The sequence below is a fragment of the Opisthocomus hoazin genome, chromosome 7 (assembly GCF_030867145.1).
Source record: "Opisthocomus hoazin isolate bOpiHoa1 chromosome 7, bOpiHoa1.hap1, whole genome shotgun sequence".
Taxonomy (NCBI): domain Eukaryota; kingdom Metazoa; phylum Chordata; class Aves; order Opisthocomiformes; family Opisthocomidae; genus Opisthocomus; species Opisthocomus hoazin.
Window position 1 is genome coordinate 56307574 of NC_134420.1, and position 22501 is coordinate 56330074.

Here is a 22501-nt window from a genome sequence, read left to right on the forward strand (position 1 = left end):
TAGCTCTTGGTGACAACTGAATTCTATGTATTATCTGGCTCAGGGCCCAGTGACCAACAATGCCAAATTCAGACACCAAGCTTAGCCGGGGCCATTCAACCAACTAAAAAACAGTATATCAGTTAAACCTCTTTCCCCCCTTGCATACCCTTTCCCTCTACAGTCTCCACAGCGCAACGGAGATGGGATTCCTGGGTTCTCGCCACCTTGTATACCAAAGTACTGTACAGCTCCAAGGAAGACAGAAAACTGAAACACATCTTGAGCTAGAGAGTTCACAGTCTACAGAGCTTTCAGCCTTCCTGTGCCTGGATTGGTGCCTGCACGTCTAATGAGACGTGGACATTGCTGCTTTTGTGCTTATGTCCCTTCCCTGCGTACAAACCAGCTATATTTTGTAACATGACACATTCTCATTCAGCTGTCTCCCTTTTTATGCCACTGTGTTTCCCTCCTCACCCCTCTCTACAGAAGAAACCAGAAAACTTTTAATCACGCCTAATAAGCAAGCGATGACACTTCCACAGACAGAATCAGTTTAGTTCGAGCTAAAGTTGAAAGCAAATTCAAACCCTCCTGACTGCCAGAGTTTTTAATCATAAGGTAATCTTCTGACCAGCTGTCTATTCTTCCCCCACAATGCCTAAGAAATCCTTAACACGGTATCAGGAGTCTGGCAGGAGGAAAATATCCTACCAAACTGCCTGACTATAAGCCTCTTTTGGTCAGTGGCTTGGGCTCAAGACAGATTAAAATAAACCTAATAAATTCACTGCAAGAACTTCTGCTCCAAGATGCTAAAATCTTCAACAAAGTCAACAGGGACCATAATCACAGATGTAAGAGGAGCTTTTGGTCTCCAGTTGACTTATCCAGATATCTACCTATGACTGCAGTTCAGTCAAGTTCAGTTGTGGCTATACTGAAGTTGCGTTTATTTTATTTTCCCTCCCCACATCAGCATGCATTAATACAGTTGGTCGGTGATGCTTGAGAGGCACTGACATGCAGAATGATTGACTTGCACTTAGTGTTATGCTTTGCCATATCCAGGAGCCTGCTATTTTTCATTCCAATACACAGAGATGCCAGTTTTCTTAATAACATGCCAGCCTTCTTGGCTTGCATGTTGTATTTTTTGGTTCAATTTTACTTATTTCTTTGTGAGTAGTAGAAGCTTCACAAATAAACGAAGCACTCGCCTGTGCTTTACCCGCCAGACCATACTCCTCTCACACTGCACTTAGTGAGGAATGAAAGAAGGAATAATTCAAGCCACAGAAAGCTCGGTTTACCCTGCTACAGACAGATACATACAGCAACCTTTTCTATCAAGCCAGCCTCTCCACCACAAATGGAGTCACTTCAGTGAAAAGTAGCACTTCTGTGCTCATTTTCCTTGGTAAATTCTTCTGGGAGAAGATACGTTTATTGGTGATCAAATTTCTGTCGGAATGACCCTGCTGATGAACTTTACTGTAGGGACTAGCTGAATCTTGCCTTTCCTCAGCCCTGGCCCATCCAGCTGGAGCAATGGTTTCTGGAGGGATGAAGGAGCTCTGAGTGTTTTCAGCTGTACCTTTTTATTCATGAATATTTTATGGTCAACTTGTGATTACCTTTATGAAGATTGTTGGGGTTGTGAATAGATGAGGCCATCAGATCAGAAGGACCGAGACCGGAGCCAGAAGAATTATAGTTATGTTTGCCTGGAGCTGTACAATGTGGCTTTATCCAACGGGACAGGGCTATGTTAAGTATGTCTGTTCTCTACAATATTAATGATCCTTCTTCCCTTAGTCTCCTGGCATGTGGTCTTGTGTCTTAACGTCCATAGTTTCTATTTACAATGTCTTTATTTTACCTAGCTTGTCTAGTCTCATCATGTTAGATAATCAAGGGTCAACCATCTTGAATTGTGCTAAAACATGAAATGAGCACAGCATAAGTAGATGGTGACTGAAAAACAATGGCATCAAATAACTACTGAAAGCTTTTGTAGCATAGGTATTCCTGAAGTAAATGGGACATACTGATAAAGCTGTGGGACTTCACTTCTCCTCTGATCTATGCAGAAATACAGACAAAGGTGCCCGGTGATTTCCAACCAGTTTAGTGCACTAGGGGAGTAAATAAGTTCCACATCTCTCACTTCAGGCTTCACTGTTCTAGGATTTTAAACTGGCCCTTTTTCCTCCTGTTTACTTATTTTTACATGATACTTGTCAGAGAGTTATCTCAGCACCTATCATCTACTTGTGACATTATCCTTGATACAATCCTGTAAGTGAACTATTATTTCGGTTTACACAGAATGACCTGAAGCCCCAGCACATCCGTCTATGGCAAAGTCAGGAGCTGAATGCAAAATCCTCCAACCTAAGCCTTAGCCACCAACTATAGCTTCTTCCTGAGATTCTTCAGAGGCAACTTTTCTGTTGCTATGGCAGCATGAGGTCTGAATTTATATTTTCACATACAAAACCTGACAGGAAAATCAGCTTATGTATAAAGGCTACACATCACAGCCCTTAATTTAATCAGAAGTTGTGATCAATTACATATCCTTTCAGGAGGCTGCTCTGAACCTCTTGCAGAACCTATTTTCATGCAATCTTTCTTTTCTGGTTTTAGTTAATTTGGACATGATGACAGTGCTCTCATAACAGGGACCGTGTATAGCCTCCAGGAACTGTCCCTCTGGAATAGCAAAAGAAATTATCTCACAGACCGAGATGAAAAGGGAAAGACACCGAGCTGAAACAAATAGGGTTAAAAAAGGCAATGGCAGGAGTGGATTCGCTTTGTTCTTCCTTCACACAGCCCCTTCCAGTGCATCATCTCCTTGTCGCATTCCCTTCCTTTTCTTCTGCCTGTTTCTATACACCCAAGGAGTTCACTGTAGAAAAGTCACTATTAGCAGGCAGCCTGGCTTAGTGGCTAAGCCACTGGATAAGGAATTCCGGGCTCTATCCCCCACACAGGCGTGGGCCTGCTGTCAGACCTGGGCACCTCCTCTCAGTTCCCTGTATCTTCGCTTCCCTCCCCTTGCCCCAGACACACACATCTGGTTCCTTTATTTTGCTTGGAAACTCATCTAGGCACAGGCTGTTCTTAATGAGGTTGCACACAGGGCAGGTCAGCACGACTGCAGGCTTGGATGTGGGGTACAGGTATGCTTGCAATATAAATGATAATGATCTAAACCCCATCTGTGCAAAGGTGGTTTTGAAGGAAGGAGTTTCACTCCATGAATGTAGGACTAGGGACCTGTAGATGCAGAATGTAGGAGGTCCTGGCAGTCTCTGAGAAATGAGGAAAGTTGGAGAAGTGCCTACTCCACAGATGAAGCCTTGAAGAACAATTCTCTTTAAGGCTTGGGAAGAACATCTTTCCATTTCCCTCTGTCTTCATGCTTCTTTCTTTTAGCTTCTGTTTTAATAAGATTATGTGCTTTTTTTTAATTGTATTGTGTTTGCATGGCAAGGTTGTGGTAGAAGGGGGCTACAGGAGTGGCTCTTTTGTGAGAAGCTGCCAGAAACTTCCCCCATGTCTGATACAGCTGATGCCAGATGGCTCTTAGATGGACCCACCATTGGCCAAGGCCAAGCTAATCAGTGATGGTGGTAGCACCTCTGGGATAACACGTTTAAGAAAGGGAAAAAGTTGCTGCACAACATCCATAGCAGCAGGAGAAAGGACTGAGAATATGTGCGAGAAACAACTCTGCGGAGACCAAGATCAGTGAAGAAGGAGGGGGAGGAGGTGCTCCAGGCGCAGGAGCAGAGATTTCCCTGCAGCCCATGGAGCAGCCCATGGTGAGTGCAGGCTGTACTCCTGCAGCCCATGGAGGTCCAAGGTGGAGCACATCTCCCCCTGCAGCCCGGGGAGGACCCCATGCTGGAGCAGGTGGAGGCGCTGGGGAAGCTGTGATCCTGTGGGGAGCCCCACGCTGGAGCAGGCTCCTGCCAGGACCTGCGGACCCGTGGACAGAGGAGCCCACGCCGGAGCAGGTTTGCTGGCATGGCTTGTGACCCCATGGGGGAATCACACTGTAGCAGCCTGTTCCTGAAGAGCTGCACTCCATGGGAAGTACCCACGCTGGAGAACTTTATGAAGAGCTGCAGGCTGTGGGGAGGACTCACATTGGAGAATCTCATGGAGGACTGTCTCCCATGGGAGAGACCTCATGCTGGGGCAGGGGAAGAGTGTGAGGAGTCCTGGGGAGGAAGGCGCAGCAAAGACAACATATGATAAACTGACCGCAACCCCCATTCCCCATCCCCCTGTGCTGCTCAGGGGGAGGAGGTAGAGAAAATCGGGAGTGAAGTTGAGCCCGGGAAGAAGGGAGGGGTGGGGGGAAGGTGTTTTAAGATTGGGTTTTTGTTTCTCATTATTCTACTCTGATTTGATTGGTAATAAATAAACTAATTTCCCCAAGTTGAGTCTGTTTCACCCATGACAGTAATTGCTGAGTGATCTCTCCCTGTCCTTATCTCGACCCACGAGCCTTTTCATTGTATTTTCTCTTCCCTGTCCAGCTGAGGAGGGTAGTGATAGAGCAGCTTTGGTGGGCACCTGGCATCCAGTCAGGGTCAACCCACCACATTTATTAACTCATCTGGCCTCCTCCCTTCTTTCTGTCTCTGAAGTCATACTCATCTTGCCTTATGCTGATAGCTTTCCTAACATCCACTTCTCTGCGGTCTGCTTTCTCTGATCCCTCCATTCAATCCTCTTAGATGCCTCCCCGCGCCCACCATCTCCTCACATTGTGCATGTGCATTAATGGGAGAGAAAGCAAACATAAGAGTCCACCCATTACGTACTTTCCACAATGTCCAGAAGGTTCTGTGTTTGAGGCATGTTTTAAAGATCATTGTAAATCAGGAAACAGCAAGGTGGAGTGAAGGGAAATTGGAAGGAGCTCTCAGCTTACAAATGTATAGTGCAAGAACATGGGCCCTCGCTCCAGTTTAATCTTGCCAACGGTTACTAGACCAAGTTCCTTGAACAGAATGTTATTATTATGACTAACCATTCTGTATTTATAGAGAAGTAGCGTTAGAAGACAAACAGTTCAAGCAGTGCTCTTGCACTAGATGTTCTTTGCTTTTTCCTGTATGTGGTCTTTTATTCCAGCATTAATTGTGGTTATAAATCATTCCCAACCTGCTTTGGAATGAGTTTACACAGACTTTGTGCTGTTGAAAACACAGTACATTTATACATACAAGATATAAAGCATTCAGCACCTCCAGGGGTAAAAATACCATGTATCAGGAATTAAACCCACAGAAGATTTAAAAATCAATTATCTTTAAAATGTTTCCCTGCCTGTTACCACAAACAGCTACAGCTACTTCTGCACCATGCAGAGGACACTGAAGCAGGCAAAGTGGTCACCAACAGGTGTCTTTCGGAGGCACTTGTGCCAGGAAAGGTTTGGTTGTCACAAAGGATGAGATCTGGAGATAAAATTGAGTCTTGTTAAGATTGAGTGGTGAATAGGACGGGCAAGGAGCGTGGCCATCTAACCCCTGTCTATGACCATCCAGGTCACAAAGGATGAGGCTAAAATAGCTTGAAAGGAAGAAGAATGGCTTATATTTCTTTTTTTTGCTGTGTTGGAATATATCAGCCCCCATGAGGGGCAATGTTATTTGAACCCCACGGGGTGCACATTCCTCTGAGAGCCAGGGAACATGGAGCCTTGGTAGGCAGGTCAGATGCCAGACCAGGACACAGCGACCCTCTCATAGCCTTCCTATGTTTCTGTTAGCTCTAGCAAAGGGTGGGATAAAAAAAAAAAGCGCTTGTTAAGTCTCGTACAGCTTTCAGATCAAATTTTTATCCTGTTTCACTTTGGAAGTCTCTTGAACAACCTCAGTGCTTCAAAGCTGAGGCTGAAAATCTCCCAGGAAAGGTTCCTGTGTTTAATAAGCTGTTTTGACTGGAATTCAAAGAGAAAGTAAAGATTTCTGTTGGCCTAGCTATAGAAAATGTGGCCCAGACCTGTAACACCATATCTGACCAGACAAGAATGTGTGCTCTGTTAAAAACTGGAGATTTCTCAGAAACATTGGAGTTAGACTAGCTCTGGTTACCCTGAAGACAGTAGCAAAAAGTCTCATAATCTCTAATGGAAATACCTGTGACTAGCTTTATTTGGAAAGAAGGTGCTGGAAGGCAGTGCCAGAACACCAACTTCACAAACCTGTAGGTTATATAGTGGCTCAGCTACTGGGCAAAATAGCTTCCACTTTACTCTTTTCAATCATTCCACCACAAAATCAACCCTTGAAGGGCTTTGTATCCTAAAATGGTGACAAGCAGGGAAGCGCAGAGCAAGTGAAATACAATTAGAATGATGCAATGCTTAGCATTAACTTGTAATAAGAGCCATGACTCATGCGATTCAAACTTTCTTGAATGACTCAAATGAAATTTTGGGGGTTTCTGAGGATGCTGTCAAGGTTCCCTGATGCCTCAACTCCAAGACCTTCAAGTGCAGGCTGCACATCACCTGTGTTAACTGCACCACAAGTCCTGGAAACGGGATCAGTCCTTCCTACCACCATGCAGCGAGAGCTGTACTCATACCTCTTCCCTTGGTGCTCACACCTTCCATCCTAGGGCACACAGATACAGAAATAAATACTGCGTCAAGACAGTGAATGTCTCCAGTGGATTTCACTAAATGAAAAATGAAATCTGACTCCAGCAGACACACGTTCTCTCTGAAAGGTCTTGTTTTCTTTAAGTTTTGTTTTTCTTCCTCTAACATAAGCACAATCCATCATCTGCTCAAATTCAAACCTGATGTAGACTTTTGAAAACCGTTTCCAGCTAGCTGTGGTACTCAAATGGCAGTTGGTCCTCTCCCATCTATTCTTGTTAATGTCTCTACTCACCAAACTTTCCCTCACCATTAAAGTGACAGAAGTGAACAGCCCTAACTGAAGAAAGCATTAGTCCTCACATTTCTGCCAGCCTTTGCAGGCTGGAAGGTCCACTGTAAATGTTTCCAAAATCCACCTGTTTTGATTGGCATGGTTTCCATGCAGCAGGCCAGAGAGGGTAAAATAGAGGGCTTTCATTTCCCCTTTGATTTCAGCACTTCTTTTCCACCAACTGCCCCATTTCCTGATTCATCTACATCAAAGTTAGCAAAGTGAAAACACTCCTGGAAACCTACAAATCAGCAGATAAAATAACTGAGGTTGGTCAATTTGCTAAGATCAGAAGGACTAGTTGCACTTTTCAAAGGACTGGAGAGTATAGATGCTTATTTTTGCAGCAAACTCATCAGTTATCTTAGGACCTCAAAACTTCTCATTAAAGAAACAGGTTTTTAAAATTTCCAGTAGGTGTTACTAGAACACTGGTTAGAAAATACATTTTTCCCACCTTGGAACATAATGACGGCAACGATTCAAACACAGAAAAATGTGCCCCAAAGTAGCTGAATTTAAATCTAGACTCTCACAGCTCCCGTGAAGCATCATGGTCTCCTCACTAGGGAAGCAAACAAAGTACATCATTCGAAATCAAGTCCTGCCAGAAATTTCAGACAATAGGGCAGAATCAGCCCAAAAGAAAAGTCAGTTTTAGCTCTTGTGTTGTTCTGCAGCAGCATTCAAAAAAGAAATGTTTGAAGTTAAATGCAGTTCCTGAGTCTACAGACAGGCAAAATTCTCTCTTGAAAGCTCACATCTTCTGTAGTCTGGGCTTTTTTTCTTGTCAAAGACCAGTCCTATTTCAAAAAAGATTTTGATCAAAGCCTTCAGACAATTAGCTATATGTAATAACAGATTAAAATCTCACTTTACTGTTAGGACAACTGAGACACAGAAATAACTAGTTTTTACAGATTAGCTTTGTAGTAGGCCTGTGGACTACATCTCAGCATTTATGCTCAGCAGCTGCCAATGATCAGTTTGACCCTGATCTCTTGAGTCCCAGGTTGGCATCAAAACACATATTTTGGCCAGTGGAATTTACTTTAATTTAGTTCAGAATTTTTCTCTCCATTCCTTCATAACATGATATTATCAAAAGCAGGCAAACCAAAGGGATATAATCTAAACCTCCCTTAAATTTTTAGTAACACAGGAGCAGCTTATATCAGAGTTAAACACAATATAAAATGAAGTAAGTGGAATGGGAATCTAGGAAAAGATGCAAAAGTAGAAACTACGAACGCAAGAAATTTTTCATAGGGTTATTAGGTTTACACTTGGACTTGATGATCTTAAAGGTCTTTTCCAACCTGAATGATTTTATGATTATATGATTCTATGATTTATTTTTTGTATTGGAGATTGGGGAATATCAAGGTGCTAAGACAATGTCAGCACTCTGCTGGGGCAGCGATTCTTTCCCCATGTGTTTGCACAGTGCCTCAAACAAGGGAGTTCCAATCTCAGCTGAAGCCTATAGTCATTAAAGCAATGGCAGTGCTAACAGTTGTGTACCACCTTCTAGATCAACAACGTATGTTTTCCAAAGGGCTCACAGTCTAAGTGAAGAACGCAAAGCATGGGAGGAAACAACTCTTATTTATACTATTTACAGGAGGAAGACTGAGGTCCAGAAATCTGAACAAGGTCACATACTACCAAGAACTGAACCAAGGTTTCCTCAGTCCCCATCTCATGCTTCAAATGAAGGGTCATCTGTTTTCTCTGTCAAGGACAGAATCATAAGCATAAAAGATATGCCACTGATGCACTGACAAATCACCTGCCATCTGATGTTTTTTTTATCTCATAAAAACATGACTTCTCTCATAAAAGTGGGTTTCTGATTAAACAATAGGACTAAATCATATCTGAGTTTGCCTTGAATAATGACTATATGAAATGTAGAGCTCACATCCTTTAAAAAAAGGTAGCTGGACTTCAAAAAACTGGGCTTGAGTGACACAATAACTAAAGGACAATTGCACAACAATTGTTTCTCCAATGTTAGCCAAGCATAATATAAATAAAAATATAGAATAAAGATTTCTACTACTTACCAGCACACTGATTGTTTTCATCCAACTGGTAACCAAATCGACACATCAGAGGTCTTGTAACAGTAGGGTAGTTAGGAACGGGGCCTGGCGCTGGGGGCAGTGGATAAATATTTGAATAAGGATTCAGATATGGTGACCGATACACTGGGTTTGTTCGGGGTACACATAAATAGCCACCATTCTGGTTGACACACACCATATCTCCTCTGCAGGCCTCAGGAATAGTCCGACATTCATCAATATCTGGAAGCAAAATGCAAAAATAAAAGGAGTGATTGCTTCTTAATGGGACCTCTCCAAAAAATAGTTAACATGTTTTTCTCAAGACTTTGCTAAAAAAGTTGATACTCTCTTTGAATGGAAAAGCTAATCCTTCCTTGTGGAGCGTCACTTTGAAGTTAGATCATACTAAAACAGGAAACATTCCATGTATTCAACATCTCTGTGTCCTCCTTGTTTTACTTCACTCTTAGAGGGTAGAGGGAGAGGGGAAAGCCTGCTTTGCTATTCTATAAATGTTCGGTTTAAACACTGATTTACGCATGGCTACAGCATGCTACTGCCTGTTCCTGCTGGAGGGTCTGTCCAAACCACAACATGCAGATCAGGATTTCAGACACTGGTGGTTTGGTTTGCCCAGCTGTGAAACTTGGATCCCGATTTGGAACTCCTCAGCTCTCCCCCACAGAAAAAGTTAGGGATGTTCAGATCTGGGGATGCGGTTCAGGCCTCTTTTTTGCTCTGATTGAGATCATTGCTGAATTAAATTCAGAAAGATACAAATGGTTTAATCGAACTGAGCATTCGCTTGGTTCTGGGAGCACAGAGGCAGTGGGTTGCTATGACACAGCAAGCAATCTGTTGCTGGTTCTTCCCTTGTTGTTTGGGTGGCCTTTCTGCACACAGAAGATGCTGCCCTGGAGGCAGAATGCCATTGATAAAAAGATGCTATAGAGCAAAGCGCATGTTTCCTAATATTGCCTCAACAATATACTTGGAGTTTCAACTCTGAGCAGTGGTAGACTTTATCTGACCCTCCAAGTGGAGGCTGCCAACAAAGATAGTAAGTAGTCTGGAGGAGAAAAAGGAGGGTAAACAACCCTTGTCTTTTGGCAACTAGACTGATCTCCCAAACTCTTCTCAATGCATTACAGCTATTTGAGAAGTACTGATGGCCAGTTAATATCTCAACAACGATCATATATATATACTTGTGCTAAGTAAACACACACACATATTTATATATACATATGTATTTTTTTATGTACATATACACAAACACACATACTTGTCACACAGCAAGAACTTTTCAACTAAAGCATGTGAACAGCAGCACAATGTTAACTCAATAGGGTCAGGATTTCTGAACCCCAATTTAAATGTATTGATTTAATTAAAGTCCTACCTAAGCATTGCCCAGAGGCACGGTCCAGGTCAAACCCATTAGTGCATTGTTGCTAAAATGAGAAAACAAAGGACACTCAGTGACTGTGAAACGAGAGCGTTGCAGAGTCAAACGCTCATCTGCATTATTATGCTTACTACAATTGCTCAGCCGCACAGAGTACACCAGAACACAGTCCCCAAAGACAGTCAGCAAGGCATGAACCTGAGACCTCAGCACCTAAGCCAGCCCCCCTAACTCAGAAGGTAGTTCCCTCAGGGGGTGACAGGGTCAGGCTGTTCATCTCCCTGGGGGTAACCAACACATAATGTGGGATGGGCTCCATACCAGTTGTTAACACAGAAGTACATTCTTCAGTTTTGAGGTCTTGTTTTTTCCCAGAACAGGAGGGCTCAGTTAACAGGTACTAGCTAACTTCTCTAACAGGCTCTGAAATGCTACACAGAGACAATTCAGTACACACATCTCAACAGGTTAGTCATCTGACTGAGCTGAAGCTACAGTTAAAATGTAACAAGCTTAATAAAAGCAAGGCTTTTACTTCACACCAAACTTTTTTATTTTTAGAGGATAAATCTTTACGTAACACATATTCTAGGCTTGCTTGTTCCTTCCTGTCCTGCGGTGCTGGTCTTTATCAGTGCTGCAACCCGGAGTCTTCAGCACCCCATCAGTGACCCTCAGCAGTTCTGAAACAGTGATGGTCTGGGTGATGATTGTCTCAAAGTCTGTCAAAATGATTCCCTGCTCTCCCTAGTTTTTGACTGGGCCTCCAGCTATTTAGCAACAGGCCAAGAAGTTTTCACAAGCACAGGATGCTCCTAACCCTAATAGGTTATACTAAGGAATGCAAGCAAGAGATACCCAGAAAACAGGAACCACTGAAGTAAGCAGAGGGCAGAGGGATGGAGTGTGTTCAAGAGTCTTCCTTTTTTGTTGTTAAATGATAAAGACACTTATTTCTGGACTTTGTGGAAGAAATCGGTGAACATGTGAAGTACTTGGTTCATGTTTAGAAAAGTAGTAAGCTGTAGGTGGGACACAAGGGGTGAGATGGAGAAGTCAGTGCAAGTGGGCCATTGCAGGAACTAGGGGGGGGATGTGAAGTGAAACACATGGCACTGTTTGGGCTGCACCTGCCACTTGCACACATGAATACACAAAACCACTACTAGAAGTATCAAACAACTGTGAAGGAGTTCTGCCTTCATTTATTTTGGCATTCTGAGATGTTTTGGTGTCATGCTGTGGAAAGCCAAGATCTTCTGATGGGAGAATGTATAACCAGCCTCAAGTTTTAAAGAATGTACGTACTCTACTTTTTGTTCTCTTTTCCATGCTATGGCATATACACTACACTTAGGTTAGAAGGATAAGTTAAGATAGTTTTTAACAAAATTATTTACTTTTGGGCAGTAAATGATGATTTGGAAACACTGAAACTACCATAGAACTGGTGTCAATAACTTTCTAGAACTTTATTCTAGAAAACATTCCAATATTGGTGAAATTACCAGTTTCAATACCTTCAGAAAGAATTTGTTACTATCATCTTGGTTTCAAGTTGCTTTTTGCTTAGACTTCAAAATCAATTTATGGTACAAGATGTTTTTACAAAAATAGCAATGGAAACAATATTTTTTAAATTATAAAAACAAACCCTTAAAGACATCTCAAAAATTCTCCAGGGGCATGAAAAGCATTTCCCATACAGATCCAAAGCTCACAAAAATATCAATAAGCATGCCATGTGCAGGAAATTTTCAATGTAACAGAAAAAAACCAACTAGATTTCAGAGCCTTTTGGCAAAGGTATTTAGAAACACAGCTCTGGACACTGAGTATATCTGGATTATTGACTAGGAATTCAAACTTAACATGCCTTTGGGAACCATTTTTTCCTAATTTGAAGTCCACTTGGAGCCCAAGAACACAAAGAACTAATGCTTCTGCTATTTCAAGAACTGGACTGCTTTACTTCCATCCACCCTCAAAAGCCCTGCCTCTTGAACAAAAATGATTTTGGGCATAAATTAAAATGAAATCTAGGATGCAGTCATTCTGGATTGCAGTCCAAAATTAAACAGTCTTAAGACAAGATCCTGCTGTACATAGAAAATACCTATTTGTATGAAGATGTTTTCCAAAAGTGGATGTTCCCCACCACAGAGCTGAGCTGTCCCTGCTCTTGTTGGATGGCTTTTCTTATTTCCTTTTCCAAAAGTGTTCAGTTCAGAGGCATAATCAGGCTTTCAGTGAGGTCCAGGTTTCTACAGGGATATTTTGCTGAGCTGGCAAGGATGAGTCAATAAGCTCAGCCCATGTTCAACTCCAGAATTCTGCTGGCTCCAAGTTCTCCCCTCTAAACCTTTAGACCACACAGCTTCCTTTTCATGTAAACCCCAGACCACAGAGCTTCCTGTTCACCTGCTAGCCAGTTAAATCTCATGCCATACAGTGCTTCAGTACAAGACAGTACATAGATCTCTGTGTGCACCTCTCACCTGTGCTTTTCCAGGGCTTGAAAGGCAGATGGCCAGTGTGAAAGCAGTCAGTATCCTGTAATATGCATAGAAAATAGGCTGAAAACCTTCTGATATCCAGGCTCATTATACAGGTTTAAATACACATGGACAAATTAATTTCTAGTGACACTTTAGTGTATTCCACAGAGATTTGTTAACATGAATTTGACCTCTGGAGAGGGAGTAATAAAACTGTGGGCCAGATTCAGATCTCAGCATCACTAATTTTACTATGGTTTTATGCAACTGGATCAGAATTAGACTGAACATGTATACCAACTAACCTCTTTCTTATGATGCCCCATGCAGCAGCTGCTTAATGAACAAGTACGTAATATTCAATAACATATTTTTGCCACTCTCTGACACCTTTCTTTTAAGACTATCAAAGTTTTTCTTGCACATTATGCACATTTTACAGACGGGTAAACCAGAGCATGGGCCCTGCCTATGCTCACAGTGCAACGCATTGGCAGGGCTGCAGACGTGTCGTGCAGGAGGTCCTGAATCCAAGCCAGTTGCTCTAACCGCTAAACCGCATTTCATCCCCAGGAGACTATATATGAAATTAATCCATTTTCTTAGGGCCAGATTCTGTCCCTTTACTCAGTCTTGAGTAATACGTTGCTCTGCAAGTAGACACACTGTGCCAGGTCATCAGCTACCAGAAGTTGCTGTCTTCAATGGAGCCTTCCCCAATAACATCATCTCAGCATCTGGTGGGACCTCCTGGGTCTCTTCACTGCAACTGAAAGAAGAGGATCCCTTGCTAATAGAGCTCTGTGGCTGTATTTGGAACTCCTTACCTGGAGCATGAAAATTCTGGTCAACTAAGTTCCCACCCCCAGGTATTTAGTTACAGACAGAAAACCAGGAAAGGACTGTAAGAAGTTACTTTTTTCTGTGTACTATGGATTTCAGTGCTTTGCCGCTGCCTGACATAAAATTTCTTCTCAATACAATTAGACCCACATCTTGCTTATCTTGGATTCTAGTTCTGAATAGCAATTGTATAAAATACATTCCCACAAAACCAGTACAGGAAGCAAGGGATATTTTAGGTAGCCTTAGTTCTGCTACCCAAGCGAGCTGCCAACTTTCTCTCTTAGAGCTGTCTCTGATTTCCAGTGCAAACTGAGCTGCTGAACAAGACCTACAAATGCATCAGACAAACGTACACACAAACAGTGACTAAAACATTTGGACAAATTTGTTTTAAATGAGGAGACAGGCACAACCTCTGAAAAATAAACATAAACCCTAAAATGGTTGTTCACAGTGCTGCAGAGACAGATCGTGCTTCTTGGCAGCTTTTGAGTGACAAGGCAAGGCAAATTCTGCACAGACTTTTCCTTAGAGTCAGATGCAAAGCATTCAAAATACGGCTTGCACTTCATTTATTCCTCAAATGTTTTTGAAGAGATTTTAAAGCGTGCAGTGGTGTAAAGACTGCATACTCACTTTGCATATAGCAAGAACAGCACTAGAAGGAAATATAACAGGTTATAGCTGAACGTTACATACCTAGTAACTGGGCTACGCTCTACATTATTGCAGAGCAGTGCACACTAAGAAAATCCCCTATAAAACGGATCAGATGAAACTCATACATTTCTAGACAGTCTTTAGTTTCTGTTGTTACAAGATGATATATTCTTTCTTCTTGGTGGGGGGGTGACCTTACTGCCTCGTATGTGTTCTGCCTGCAACCACCATCTCAATTTACTCGTTGCTTTAGATCTCAAATCCCCTCAAGAATTATTAACAGACATGCAGCACAACCTATCAACACTACATTCAGCTGGTCACAGTAGCTTGCCCAGCAGGCAAAATATTTCAAACTAGTAATTAACTTCTGCGAGAGTAACTAATTAGCTTTGAATCAATCACTGTAGCCAGTGGGATCGTTTGCTGTCGCAATTCAGCACTCCTGCAGACGCTGGGTTTCCTAAAGCGCAACGTATAAGCACAGATCAAGAAGGAACTCGTCAGAGACAGCGCAGCTTTAGCACCAGACAGATCGTCTTCCCCCACCTCTGACCACTGAGATCCCGGTTCTTTGCAAATGGCTTCAGCAAGTGGATTGGCATCCCAAATCCCTGCCACAGATATTTTCCACGAGTAGGTTTCCCTTCAGTAAGTAAAGAAGTTTCATGCATACCACTTACCTTTTTAATCCTTGCATGTCCAAAACCGTTGGGGAAAGGTGGAAAAAAAACAGAGCCTGTGCTGATGAGTAACTACAAAGTTTTTCCAAACATTACCCTCTGCTAGCCCTTCAGTTCCTCGATCATTTATAGTCCCAAGAATGAAACAGCAAGTAATGGAGAAGATCGGGAGCCGTCTGTACTTCCTCAGACACTGGAGAGAATACAGAGAAAGCACCTGGTTTTGCTTAGTTCTCTTCTGTAATTCAGCATTAAACCAATTGGAGGAGGAATGTTAAAAATGAACACTTCATTTTCTAAGTATGTTAAACAATGCAAATGGGGGCCTCAGCCCGGGACAGCTGGTTTAGATTACAAAGCTCACCAACTGGCTAGACTCCTCACAACAACCTCGAGGAGCCTGCCAGGATAAAACACTAACAGCTTGAAGGAAAGCCTCTCCCGCTGCAAACTTCACAGTTAAATGTGCCTCAGAGCAGAGAGCACCGTTATTGGACAGAAACCCTTATCAAGGGACTAGGGAAGGGAAGGAATTGTTTTCCTTGCTCTGAGAACAAAAAAAAAAAAAAAAGTCAGGCTTTTTGGAGGCCCTCTAGCCGGTGTCTCGGACGATGAATATGCACACTCGCTGCTTTGTGCCAATGGCATACTGATGAAAGGTCTGACCCTCTGGGAGGTGAACAACTTGAATTCATGACGATCGCAGCTACAGGAACTATATTGCTCAGGGATTATTTGAAAACAGGAATAAACAAATTACATGCTCAAAGGAAAACAAATGGCTTGTCAACAAACACTGGCCCTTTTTAAACTGACTCCACGCTTAAGAGAGCGGTTTTTGAAATGAAATATTTCTCAGAAAAGACATATCTTGCAGATCTGCAGTTATGACTGAAAAGGAAGGAAATAAAGTACTTTTTCAGATGTTTTGCAACTTTGTCATAGGCAAAGCTTTGGTAGGTCAAGCAGAACATTTATGAGATGTGAGAGGTGAGCAATCAGATGCTGCAAAGCTTATGCTAGATCCAAAGATGAGCACTGAAATTAAATACAGACATAGACATAAAATTAATACTTTGAATTTCTGTTGAGCCTTCCTTTTGAGGAAACCCTTTATTCCCAAGGAACGTGAAATGTCTGACAAGATAAAATTCTACCATACATCTCTCTGTAACGGATTGAGAGGCAGAGAAACAGAGTTGTTATAACAGATATTCATAAAACTGGCCTCTAAGCTTGGATACACATCTTGAGATATAAAGATTGAGCTGCCTCAGAGTTGCTGAGCACCTGCAAGTCACATTGGTGCCAATGGGAAGTGCAAGAGCTCTGCACCTCACTAACTGGCTGTAATTGTCCAAATCACGTTCCAAAAATGACAGCACCAGACACTCAGTGCCATTTCTAACAGTTCGTCTTTCAGTGACTTGCTTACATCACTTGCGTTGCATGGAAAATTCAATACTGTCCTAGAATTACTCAAACACTATAAATACATTTGCAGATAAACAAGAAATAATCAACTTATTTAAAATAAACTTCCTAAATGCTTAACAGAAACTCACACAAGGGACTTCTGAAGAAGCTCGCTCGGCATCTTGTGAGAGGAAAGTGTTATCATGGGTCAGAAACCCAGCAAGAGACAGAAGGCAAAGACTGGGCAAAATTTCATTCTGGCAAAAGGTTAGCAGTGAGTATTCTTATTACTCCACAAGTCCAGTGTTTCTCAGTACACTCAATGATCTGGAGAGCTAACAAGTCTAAAAGTAGCAGTGCTTACTGTATGTTAGGTGTGTGAAGATCTACAAAAACTATGAGAAACAGCTCTACAGCAAAGCAGATGCTCTGAGCATCCGTTTGTGCAGATGAAGAACTTGCTTCATATACTTGTAGATGCTTCGCTTGCTGATCCACTGAATTTTTCTCACTGTCACATGGTAAAATCTTTGTACATGTGCCAGATTCACCGTATGAGCGCAGCACCAGTCTGCTCCCAAACTGCCTCAGACTAAAGAGTTCTGATTCATCAGCCAACTGGCAGAGGTGCTCCAGTGCTCGAGATGGGAGGAGAATCCAGACCTGACCACCTAAGGGGCTCCCTTAAGAAAAATTACTGTACAAATGTTTTGATTTTTCCTGTCTCCATCTGACAGCTGGAGTGGATAAAAACCAGAGTATAAAAACTGTACCAAATCACAACTTGGGCTAGTTTACACTGTGGTGACTCTTTTTTTCCTAAGTAAAGGGATTTGATGTTATGGCCAAGTGGAATTTCTGCAGCACCTTTCTGTAACTACCATCAGCCATAAAATAATGAGGTGCACCCTCCTCACAACTCTCTTTGCTATGAAGAGTTGCCTAAAGGAAGGTGTTCGTGGTACACAAAAACTCTTTTGTTCATCCTACAAAAACATGGACAATTTTACATATCATTCAACACCATCTGCTGACACCTTCACCATTTATCCTTAGGGTGGTGGCTAAACATCAGGTCTAGCATCACTCTCACTTCAGTGGTCTCAACTGTCTCCTTCCTCATGTGATAAAATCCACTGGTTTATTTAGATTACCTTGCTGTTATCTTTGTCTTCATGAGTAGGTGTAGAACCGTCCACAGTACAAAATGGGCTCTGTTAAGTAACTGAGTACGTTCTTACAAGTTTGCTTTGTGCATAGCTAGGGTTGAAACTATAGCTCTAATTATGTTTGAGCCTTGGATTTCAACAATTGTATAATATATAATCATAAGAGGCACAAGCTATGTCGTGTAATCTTAACTCTCCCCTCCTTGGATGAGATGACTGAATGTATGAATTATGCCACGCTCCTGCAGATAATGCACAACACTCAGTTAACAGGGACTCTCAGCACTGGAGAACATAATCGAACAGCTTCTGAATGCTCAGACAAAAGCTGTATTTAGGTCAGGGAACTCAATAAGAGTTACCTACACTCAGCACTCCTGAACACAAAATCTGCTTCACATAAACAAGTCCTCATCTGCTAATTTTTACAAAACTTCATCTCCCTTCTTAATTCTATCTGAAATTATACTTCCCCTTCTCCAGAACTATATGTCAAACATCCTTCTTAGACATTCTTGTCATTTTTCACCCTCTCTGAACATTCTCGAGGACATTGTCATACTGTGGGAGCAGAGTCAAATCACACCGATCTGCATGGTTATAGACGTGCAAGCCTGAAGTCATTGGAAGTGTCAAGTCTTAGACATCTTTTACACAGCCAGACAGATCTGAAATCACTGAAGGACTTTGCCAATAACTGACACTTTAGGGCCTCTGTCTGAGCTTTAGATGTTTAAAACATCCATTTTGCTCCTACCAAACCTTATGTAGCCAAACTTTCTACCAGCAAAACTGGTAAAACACTTAGAGCACAACTTCTGGGCATTTGCAGGAACAATTGCGTTTTGGTAGCACCTAAGCTCCATGAGATTCACAAGTTGGGCTTTTGCTTGACTATGGAGATTGACCTAAGTGTTCTTGGAGACTTCCAAATAAGAAAGCTTTTGAATCATAGAATCATTTAGGTTGGCAGAGACCTTCAAGGTCATTGAGTCCAACCATTAACCTAACACTGTCAATTGCACCACTAAACCATGTCCCTAAACTCTGCATCTATACACCTTTTAAAAACCTCCAGGGATGGTGCCTCAACCACTTCCCCGGGCAGCCTGTCCCAATGCTTTACAACTCTTTCAGTGAAGAAATTTTTCCTAATATCCAATCTAAACCTCCCCTGGTGCAACTTGAGGCCATTTCCCCTTGTCCTATTGTCTGTTACTTGGGAGAAGAGACCAACACCCACCTCGCTAAAACACATGACAGGCAGCAATTTTAACTACGCACATCTCACCCTACTGTCACACGAATTGCACTAAGTGAATGGGAAACTTGGTCTCAAACCCTAATTCTGCCTGGAAAAGAATAAGGCTAGTTTCTTTCACCTCCCAGGACAGAACTCCAATTGCAAACTCTTGGTGTTTGAGGAGGGTCCTCTCTCTGTTTTCAAAGACAGACTACCTTATGGTATCAGCTGAGGTCTGCTTTGTTCAGTGTCAGAATTGTAATTACCATCTCATAACATGAACGATGCAATAACTTGTTCCAGATGGCTCTGGCCAGAAGCTCAAAAGCACAGTCCCACACATATTTTCCTTTCCGAGCCAAACGTAACACAAGCAAGAACTAACAGTGCAAATTAGCATAATAGGTAATTTTAAAAACATCACTAGTGCTAACTAAAATGTACTGCAAACGTAGTCTCTGAGATGTTTCGTCATGTTGTGTCTGTGTGCAGGTCACGTTGCTGTTGTTAGGAGAAAGTGTAACAGTTCCTGTTGTGTTGCTGTCTCTCGGGGCTCAGTTGTCTCAGTAAGGCATCGCTACCACTAGTGTGAGACATCCATGAAAAAAGAGCCGACAGAGCATCCCTTCCTTCCTTCCTCTACGGGGATGTCACCCATGTCTCTGAAGCACGCATCCCGTTGGGATGAGAATACCGCTAACAGTATCACTGCTTCCCAAGAACAATAAGGAGAGTGCCCGGTTAATGTTGTAGCAGATGTTCTGAGGCTACCCTACCAGATGGACCACATAATTTAAAGTTTTTATTTTTCATTATCTAACTCTACATCTTACAGATGTAACTATCTTTACAGATCTGTGCTCACTCTGATACTGGTTTCTAACAGCATATTTTCTTTTAGGAAAAAAGTAATCAGTGGAAAATCCAGACACCACTGGATCCATTCTGAAATGTAACAACACTAAACATGAACTGGTATCTCACTCCACTTTACTGCTTTGAAAACATATTAATTATCCCATTAAATAAGGAATAGCAGGATCTAGCAGGTACATTCTGAAACCCAAACAGCTTCAACCTACGCCCAGCGAACTGCACCTGCTGTAGACAAAACTGTTCCAGGTATAGTTCCCTTAGCGAGCTCAAGTTTGATACTCATGATCGCCTGTTCAGCTGCAGCGTTTTCTAAGAAGGTCTGGGTAGGCTACCTGAGGCAAGAAAGATTAATATTCTTGGAAGAATGCTTCAATATGGTTCAGGGGTTTTTTCCCCAACAGAAGTAAGGTAAGCAAACAAACTAAAAGCTTTTTATAACTTTCCTAGGAAAAATACAGAGTCTTTCACAGCATTTTTGGTGCCTGTGACAACTCTCAGCAGGTCCCTTTGTATTACTATTCTTTTGCCACAGTATACAACATTCTTCTTGATTTTTCAATCCTTAAACAACCAGTATTTATGCTTTTAAAATTATTTGCCTGTAACAAGTCTATAGAACATCATCCTGAACTAAAGACAAAAGATCTCTTTGAGAACTCATAGCTCCCCCTTGAGTTGTTGCGAATATCCAAGAACATGATGCCCCACCCACTGTTAACACTTTTTTTTCTGTGGAATCTCATCCTTGAGCATGGTAACTTTCTCTGGTAACTGCAATTCACATTTTGCCTGAATCTAGACAGAGATTTTAGTTTATTTTTGTTTGTTTTATAAGATTGACTTGTACTTAAGCTAGGCTGTGGTCCTTTCTCCTCTGCATTTTTGTCAAATGGTCTAGACAGTGTGGCTGAAAACAATGCTCTTTAACCTTATGACAAGATGTTTACCAGCCCCTTTTAATAACAAGCATATGGCCAGTTTCAGCTAAGAATGACCTTCCACAAATAAAGACCTGAAAATCTTAATACTTCTGGACCAGCACTAACGTCTGTTTCACTGTTTGAGCAAGCCAATATTCAGTCTTCGCCAGTGTCTGGGATACATAAACCATTGGTCTCCAATTATGACCAGACAGTTAGAAGTACGTACTAAAACTTCTCAGAAATATTCAGGATCGACTTATTTTATGCTTAAATGCCTCGAGACAGCAGTGTCTTTTGCAGTTTCTCAAGTTCTGTACTAATTTGTGCTCCACATCGTACACACCGGGCACATCTGGCACAACAGCATCAGGCTGCGCCTGAGAGCCACTGGCTGGAGCCAGCCGTTCGCTCTCCCAGGCTAACCCGGCAGCGTGCCCAATCTGCTAGGTGTGCATGCGAGCGAAACATCAGCTTCACCTGTGCTTCCTCCTCTCCCAGGTGCTTTATTTCCATCACATGGAATTTACATTTTGGATGGGTTTTCTTTTTTCTTTTTTTCAGGTGTAGCTGAGCATCTTTTCTCTCTCTCTCTTTTTTTTTTTTTTTTTTAATATATCTTTTAGTCTGCTTAGGCAATTCACTTTGTTTTTATCCAGAGCAAAAGGTTACCCTCCACAGCATCAAGCATATTCTGCATTTTCCATTAAAACAGTTCAGGTTCTGATCAAACCCAAACAAGTCTGTGGAAATGCCATCTCTCAACGGGGGTGTTTGAATGTTCACGAATACGTGACTATTTTTGTAAGGGCACCTGCCAGAACCCTGCTGATGAATCCAGAGCAGAAAAATATTTTACATCAGCCCTCTCTTCCAGAGCTTCTGTCTTTCCAATCGGTGGAAAACCTTCCCTTTTTAAATATGTTTCACTCTTCTAGGTGCACATACAAGCAATGACTTCTGGTTTCTTTTTCCAATAAAACAATCAGCAAAGATAACCACAATTTTGGATCTTTTCCTTATCTTATTATTTCCAGGGTTATGTGTTAGACAAATATAAGAGTGGCAGAAATTTCCCTATGAGGAGAGGGATAATTTTGACTGTTTTGTCCTAAGCCCAGAAGACATTTATAAACTTTTCTTTACTTTAAAAGCTGCTACACTTGATTTATTTATTCCCATAGCAGTGATTACACCATTTCACAATTTACCTGTTTACTTTCAGGGTTTTGCAAGCTAACCATGCTGTTTGGAAACAAATTGGCTTTGAAACGGGGTGATAAAAATGATGTCTGTTGTCAATTTGTTTCCAGACTCTTCATTCACTGCTCTGCAGCAATGAGGGCTGCTGTAAGGAGGCGATTCACAGTGCCACAGGTAGCAATCCACCGAGCAGGGGATGTACTCCTGTGTGCTAGTTCTGCCGTACGTGCACTGCAGTGCTTACAAATCTTGCAAAAGAATGCGGTTTACAGCACAGATTGTTTCTTTTTTTAATCTGCTGGCCTTTGCTTTGACTTGCGCTGGTTGTCACAGCCCAGGGAGCTCAGCAGTACTGGGAGTTCCCCCTGCAGAAGCAGCCTGGCTGTTCCAGGGGCTCCAGTCCGTTTGGGTGCTGAGGGGGGGAGCAGAACCCCAAGCAGCCATGTGAGAAGTTGGTGGAACTGGACCTTTCTCCCAACAGAGGCACTTGTGCTGCTAACAGGGCCCATAACTGGAGCCTGATAAAGCAATCAGTCCCCATTTTGTCCACTGTT

The 22501-nt window shown here is 42.2% G+C and overlaps 1 protein-coding gene across 4 annotated transcripts in view; it reads right to left on the minus strand.

Moving 5' to 3' along the window:
- FBLN5 (fibulin 5) overlaps nt 1–22501 on the minus strand; it is a 69820-nt gene that overhangs the window by 39355 nt on the left and 7964 nt on the right. The window contains exons 1-4 of one of the 4 annotated variants that reach the window (XM_009936798.2): nt 15121–15529; nt 12932–12986; nt 10428–10479; nt 9023–9265 (exon numbers count right to left, since the gene is read on the minus strand). In XM_009936798.2, the coding sequence (XP_009935100.1) occupies nt 9023–9265; nt 10428–10479; nt 12932–12986; nt 15121–15137 (367 nt within the window). In that variant the 5' untranslated portion in view covers nt 15138–15529. Of the gene's footprint in view, nt 1–9022; nt 9266–10427; nt 10480–12931; nt 12987–15120; nt 15530–22501 lie in introns of those variants that run through there. The other 3 variants (XM_075426188.1, XM_075426189.1, XM_075426187.1) reach the window with 3 other exon arrangements.